Source organism: Olea europaea, unplaced genomic scaffold (assembly GCF_002742605.1).
Source record: "Olea europaea var. sylvestris unplaced genomic scaffold, O_europaea_v1 scaffold489, whole genome shotgun sequence".
NCBI lineage: Eukaryota > Viridiplantae > Streptophyta > Magnoliopsida > Lamiales > Oleaceae > Olea > Olea europaea.
Window position 1 is genome coordinate 431,195 of NW_019263203.1, and position 6,527 is coordinate 437,721.

General features: G+C 34.2%; 2 protein-coding genes across 2 annotated transcripts; both read right to left on the bottom strand.

Moving 5' to 3' along the window:
• Positions 1 to 513: 513 nt before the first annotated feature.
• Positions 514 to 1,470, bottom strand: LOC111388377 (hypersensitive-induced response protein-like protein 1). Its single transcript, XM_023013059.1, has 2 exons — positions 1,161 to 1,470; positions 514 to 802 (listed from the first exon to the last, which is right to left on the bottom strand). Exons 1-2 carry the CDS (start codon positions 1,347 to 1,349, stop codon positions 653 to 655), a joined length of 339 nt encoding a protein of 112 aa, XP_022868827.1. The 5' UTR covers positions 1,350 to 1,470; the 3' UTR covers positions 514 to 652.
• A 2,322-nt stretch (positions 1,471 to 3,792) lies between these two features.
• LOC111388354 (hypersensitive-induced response protein-like protein 1) lies at positions 3,793 to 5,951 on the bottom strand. Its single transcript, XM_023013033.1, has 5 exons — positions 5,634 to 5,951; positions 5,131 to 5,251; positions 4,899 to 4,990; positions 4,710 to 4,806; positions 3,793 to 4,362 (listed from the first exon to the last, which is right to left on the bottom strand). Exons 1-5 carry the CDS (start codon positions 5,820 to 5,822, stop codon positions 3,995 to 3,997), a joined length of 867 nt encoding a protein of 288 aa, XP_022868801.1. The 5' UTR covers positions 5,823 to 5,951; the 3' UTR covers positions 3,793 to 3,994.
• Positions 5,952 to 6,527: the final 576 nt, after the last annotated feature.

Below are 6,527 nucleotides of genomic sequence, written 5' to 3' on the forward strand. Positions count from 1 at the left end.
CTGTTTATCAGTGCTGTTATTGCAAATTTGTACTTTACAACCTATATTACATTCTGTCAAACGTATGGAGAAAAAAAATGTATATACATTATGGGATACATCTTATCTATAATCTATAATATATTAAATATCACATCAAATGAAAATCATTTTTATAATGATTTTAATCATACTACAATTTAATTATTTCAACGTTTCTCAATATGTAATAAATACTTCAAAATCTTTGTCGTGTATGAATTTCATGTTATTATGAGAATTAACTAATATTCATATTAATTTAGACTCGGTGAATCTTGACTTTACAATTTTTGATATATACAAATCTAGAATTATTATAAATGAATTTACTTATATTCATGTAGCTATGAATTTCAATGGGTGTTTGAATTCATGTATTACCGATTAATTCTTATGTACCAAATATAATATAAAAATATTACTTCTTCATAGTATTTTATCATCACAAGAAATTTGAATCATAGAAATTTATCATCACAAGCATCATCAAGATTCATTTTTGGGATGCTTGCCCTTATCACTGATAAACAGAGAAACCAGAAGTCATTTTGGGTCCACAAAATATAATAGTTTGGCTGAACAATGAATATAGAAACTATTTATAGACATACACCAATTCATAGAATTCAAGTTATCGAGTGTTAAGTTTTATGTCCTTACCATCGAGGGCATAGGCCTGCATTTGACTCCTGGTGTTACTGAGTCTGTAAAAAGCATCACTGGCTTTGTCTGCCAGGGCACGGTACTGTATTGATGCCACTACATTGACAAATACATTGTCCTAAAAACCAATAATTATGAAAACTAACTACTTTTTTCTGAGAATCACTTATTCAGAGTAACAATTCAAGGCTTCAAATAAACAGATATAAACAAGATAACTAAGAAAAGCTTTCCGACAACATCAATAAAACAAGAAGTGGGTTAAGACGTCATAAGATTAGACTATGCTACAACTACTGGGCTTCGGCATCGCTATGAAAAAACATAGACGGTGTAAGGTCAAGGGTGGGTTGAGATTTAAGTTCAGAAATCTTGAGATCAATTACCTATCGCATCACTGATGCACATACAAATTTTCAACTCCCATAAAACTGAATGGTTCAATTTAATGCTGGAATTCTGAGTAAAAGATGGACCTTTGTCTTTGTCTCACAGCGCACGTCCAACTGCTGCAGCCGAAGGGAGAGATGGCCAGCCAACTGTTTTCCAAGGAACCAAGGGAGGCAATGACATCCAGGCTCAAGAACTTCGTCAAATTTGCCAAATTGCTCCCTAATAGCAACCGTGGATTGGTCTACTTTTACACAACAAAATAGATTTCCCATTTCTTGCACAGATTCTGGACAAAAAATTTAAACCCAATCTTAATTTACTGAAAACCACAAAACAATTTTTCTTCTCAACCCCCAAGCTGAAAAACTATGAAGTAACTATAGAAGAAAAATCAAGAAAAATATGGTCTATATAAAATGTCATGCAAGGGTGGGAGTGGGATTGATTACACAATAACTTTACTATGTTTTGTTCTGTAATTGCCGCGAAATTGCTTCATAGATATTGATGAAGTCTCACTTTGTTATCTTCCGTGATTGAGGAATTGGGATAGTGACGGTATTATAATTTACTTTATTTTATAGTTTTTATTATTACTTTCAATTTGAGCTGGTAAATTATAATATTGAACCTAATTGTCAATGACATATATAAAATCTAAATATTGTAAAATATAAAACTTTGTTGGTGCTATCTGACGATTTTCATGAACGACCAAAATAGAGTAAGTTATTGTTGACATCGCCAACAATATTGCAATTTGCGTCAATAACCATTGATGAGACGTGAATCGATGGTTATATAGCTATTGATAATATCCACATTAATCTACACTATGGGATAAACATCTTATCTATAATATATTAAATTTATCACATCAAGTGGGCACTTTTTTCTTTTTTTTTGAACGATTTTAATCCGACTAGAATTCAGTTATTTCACTAATACTTTTTGTTTTTCAATAGGTAATGAGAGCTGAATAGATGGTTATATAGCTATGGATAATATTCACATTAATCTACACTATGGGATAAACATCTTATCTATAATATATTAAATTTATCCCATCAAGTGAGCACTTTTTTTTTTGAATAATTTTAACTCTACTAAAATTTAATTATGGGGTTGTTTGTTGCACATTTTATCAAAATGAAAAATGAGAATTCCTATCGTTGGGCACATTCTCACAGCAAAATGTGAGATGAGAGTTAAAGCATTTATGACAAGTGGCCCCAGAATCTACTATATTTTTTCCTAAAATGGAGGGAAAATGTGCAACAAACAGGCTCTAATCACTAATACTTTACTTTTCGTTTTTCAATAGGTAATAAATACTACAAAATATTGTCATATATATTTCATGTTATTAATTCTTGATTAATTAATATTCCTATTAATCTAAACACAATGAATCTTGACTTGATGAAATTTGTTATACATGAATCTAGAGTTATTATAGATGATTCATGTATCTAGAAATTTTAATGGGTGCTTAAATTCATGTATTAGCAATTAATTTTTATGTACCAAATATAATATAAAAATATTCCTCATTTGTAGTATTTCATCATCGCAAGAAATTTGTATCTGTTGTACATGTGACTCATATAGAGTGGAATACAAGTTCTGGATCAAATGGGCCGATGCCGGTGCGGAGCGGAACGACAGCATCGACCTTGCGCAGATTTAATTCACTGTCTGGTTGTTAGGGACGCTAAATGGGTTGGGGGTGCAGCGGCAACGCCCTTGCGGTACGGTACAGGGGTATTTGGCCAAGGCTAGGGTTAGTATAAATAATATGTTGTAACCCTATTTTTAATAACTGAAAAAAGAAATCTCCGCTTCGCTCTCGTAGACGTAGGCACACCGCCGAACCACGTAAAATTCTTGTGTTGATTTTCGTTTTCATCTCTTTAATATTGCGCATAAAATCCAACAGTATCATAGAATTGAGTTTTGAGAGTACAATTTTCTCCTCATGAATTTCTATCCTAAATTTTATTTTTTTTAGTTCATTTGAGACTCCTCAAATCCTCCAAACAAATTAGTATCAAATAATACTTTTACAGCACTTATAAAATATTTCATTGCACGTTCAACTCTAACTAGTTATTAAAATATTGCATTTACAAGCATTTCCTACTAATTCTATCACCTGTTAAAGAGTACCAGCCTTTGTCTAGCTCATGTTTATGTACATTCAAACCAATTTTTATCCATACATTCCATAGAATCCGCCTATTCATCACTCATTTCTAAGTTCTAACTAACTGTTTATAAACACTTCCAAAACACGCTTCTAGCTTATGTCCCTAAGAGATAGCTTGCTATTGAATTATCATATCCTTCTTTGGTTGTTGTGGGGTTTAATGTCGAAGTTTCTTTCAACCAATAAACAGAGCCCAGAAACTGGCCCGACAAGGCCTCAAGTCTCTACAAAATGTGGACAGAAATGCTAAAGGGACAGGGGGAGGGGATAGATCAAGGGCCGAGGCCGCGCCACCTCAGCCCTGTCACCAATCCGACCTCGGCCCTGTTACCAATCCCTGTCCCCTCACCCTGTATGTGTAGCAGGTCTGAAATGTAGATATGGTCGGCAAGCTCGGTTTACAATTCTAATTCAAGTTAACTTTCTAACTTGATAAACAACATGGTCTCGAAGTTCAATGACCAATTGCCATGTACGTTGATTTAGATGAAACATAACAATCTCACTGTTCAAGACTTTACAGTAGTAGCACATGTATTATAGATCATACTATGCGAAACAGTAGTATGTATAATACATCGAGTTATTGGAAAGTACAATAGCCAGTATCCACAAAACCAAACAGAAAATAGATTTAGTACATGGGAATCAAACGACAATACAAATAAAGCTTGCTTAGATTAGAATATCTGAAAAGCAACCTGGAATTTAAGACAAATGATCCTGAGTAGAAGCCTGAAGAAGTCCATCACGAATCTGGGTAGCCACATCACGGACTGCACCAGGTCCATGTGGAATGAACACAGCAGAAGACTTGGAAGCAGCCCCAATTTCTTTCATCGTATCGAAATACTGAGTGACGAGTACCATATCCATTACGTCCTTTGCAGTGGTTCCAGGCACATTAACTGAGAAACCAAGCACACTATCTCTCAAACCATCGACAATTGCTTGACGTTGGCGAGCAATACCCAAGCCCGAGAGATACTTAGCCTCTGCTTCACCTTCAGCTCGCTTAATTTGCAAAATCTTTTCAGCCTCTGCCTTCTCGTTAGCAGCCACCCTCAGCCTAGCAGCTGTCGATTTCAAAATAGACAAAATAGTTGAGAATTGAAAGAAGGTGAAGTATGTTTCCGGGATGTACTGATCTGGACTACGGATTGAGAAAAACAATGAAAAAAATAGATTTATAAATATGAAAAGAAATCATTAGAAAAATGTATAGTTTCTACTTGAACAAAGATTTCCATCTCATGTTATTGCAACCTAGGCACTTTTGCCTAGAAACAGTTTGTCCCTTTTCACGTCTCTGCATTTATTATATTGGATGTCCTCTTCAATATATCTACTTAGAATATTATTGAGTACAGAGAAGCATGCTTCAGTACTTGGCAAATAACAGAAGATGTGCTGTGTACTTTACCAGCATTAATTTCATTCATTGCTCTCTTAACATGCTCGTCTGGTTCTATGTCAACAATTAGAGTCTGGACAATTTTGTACCCATAAGCAGACATAGCCTGTAAGCAACGATGAAAAGACAAATTACAAGCACGTCCGGAGTTAGGTTCAACGGAAAGAATCCAAATCACTTTGTATGTGAAATTATTACCTTCTCAAGTTCATCTTCAACGGCCATAGCAATTTCATTTTTCTGCTCGAAAGCATCATCAAGATTCATTTTTGGGACGCTTGCCCTTATAACTGATAAACAGAGAAACCAGAAGTCATTTTGGGTCCACAAATTATGATAGTTTGGCTGAATAATGAATATAGAAACTAATATATAGATATACAACAATTCATAGAATTCAAGTTATCAAGTGTAAGTTTTTTGTCCTTGCCATCGAAGACATAGGCCTGAATTTGATTCCTGGTGTTGCTGAGTCTGTAAAAAGCATCACTGGCCTTGTCTGCCAGGGCACGGTACTGTACTGATGCCACTACATTGACAAATACATTGTCCTAAAAAGCAATAATTATGAAAACTAATTATTTTCTCTGAAGAATCACTTATTCGCACTAACAATTGCTTCAAATGAACAGAGATAAACAAGATAACTAAAAGCTTTCCAACAAAAGCAAACAAGGAAGAAGTGGGTTAAGACATCATAAGATTAGACAAAGTTTTATGCTACCACTACTGGGCTTCGGCATCGCTATGAAAAAACATAGCCGGAGTAAGGTCAAGGGTGGGTCGAGATTTTAGTTCAGAAATCTTGAGATCAATTACCTTTCCGAAATCTGATGCACATACAAATTGAAATTATACCGAACGTAAAAATTTTCAACTCCCATAAAACTGAATGGTTCAAATTATTGCTGGAATTTTGGGTAAAAAATGGACCTTTGTCTTTGTCTCACAGCGCACATCCAACTGCTGCAGCCGAAGGGAGAGATGGCCAGCCAAACGTTTTCCAAGGAACCAAGGGACGCAACGACATCCAGGCTCTAGTACTTCGTCAAATTTACCAAACTGCTCCCTAATAGCAACCGTCGACTGGTCTACTTGTGCACAACAACATATATTTCCCATTTCTTGCACAGATTGTGGACAAAAAATTTAAACCCAATTATAATTTACTGAAAACCAGAAAACATTTTTTTCTTCCCAACCCCCAAACCGAAAAACTATGAAGTGACTATAGAAGAATAATCTAAGATAAACACGGTTTATATAAATATCTCGGGGGCGAATCCAGGATATTGAGCCAACACGGGCGGCCGTAATAAAATATTAAAAGCTCGTTTGATGTCATTTTTTGCAAAAAAAATATATTTTGGAATAGTGATTTGATGGAGAATGTATAGTTAAAAATAATAAAAAAATTTGAATTTACGTGTAATATTATTTTATTAAAGAATATTTGATCGAAAATAAAGGAAAGAAAAATGTATTCTGAACTAAATGAGAATCAAACAAAACTTAAAATTTAAATAAAATAATTATTTTGTTGAAATTGAACATATATAATTTTGTTATAGAATAAATCGTACTCACCAAATAATATTATTGCTTTGTATAATTTAAAGGAAGAGCATGGTGTTTGAATTTTTACAATTGCATAAAAACCACTAAAATCGTACATATATTATTCTGATAAACTTTGTATCACAACTCATTAAGTGTCGTAGTGGTCAAGCTTTCGCTATGTCCTAGAAGAGCTCACAGGCTCGATTCTCCATTGGCGGCCCCTTTCCTTATTTCAATGGTTTTTTGTCAAAATTGTATAACTAAAAA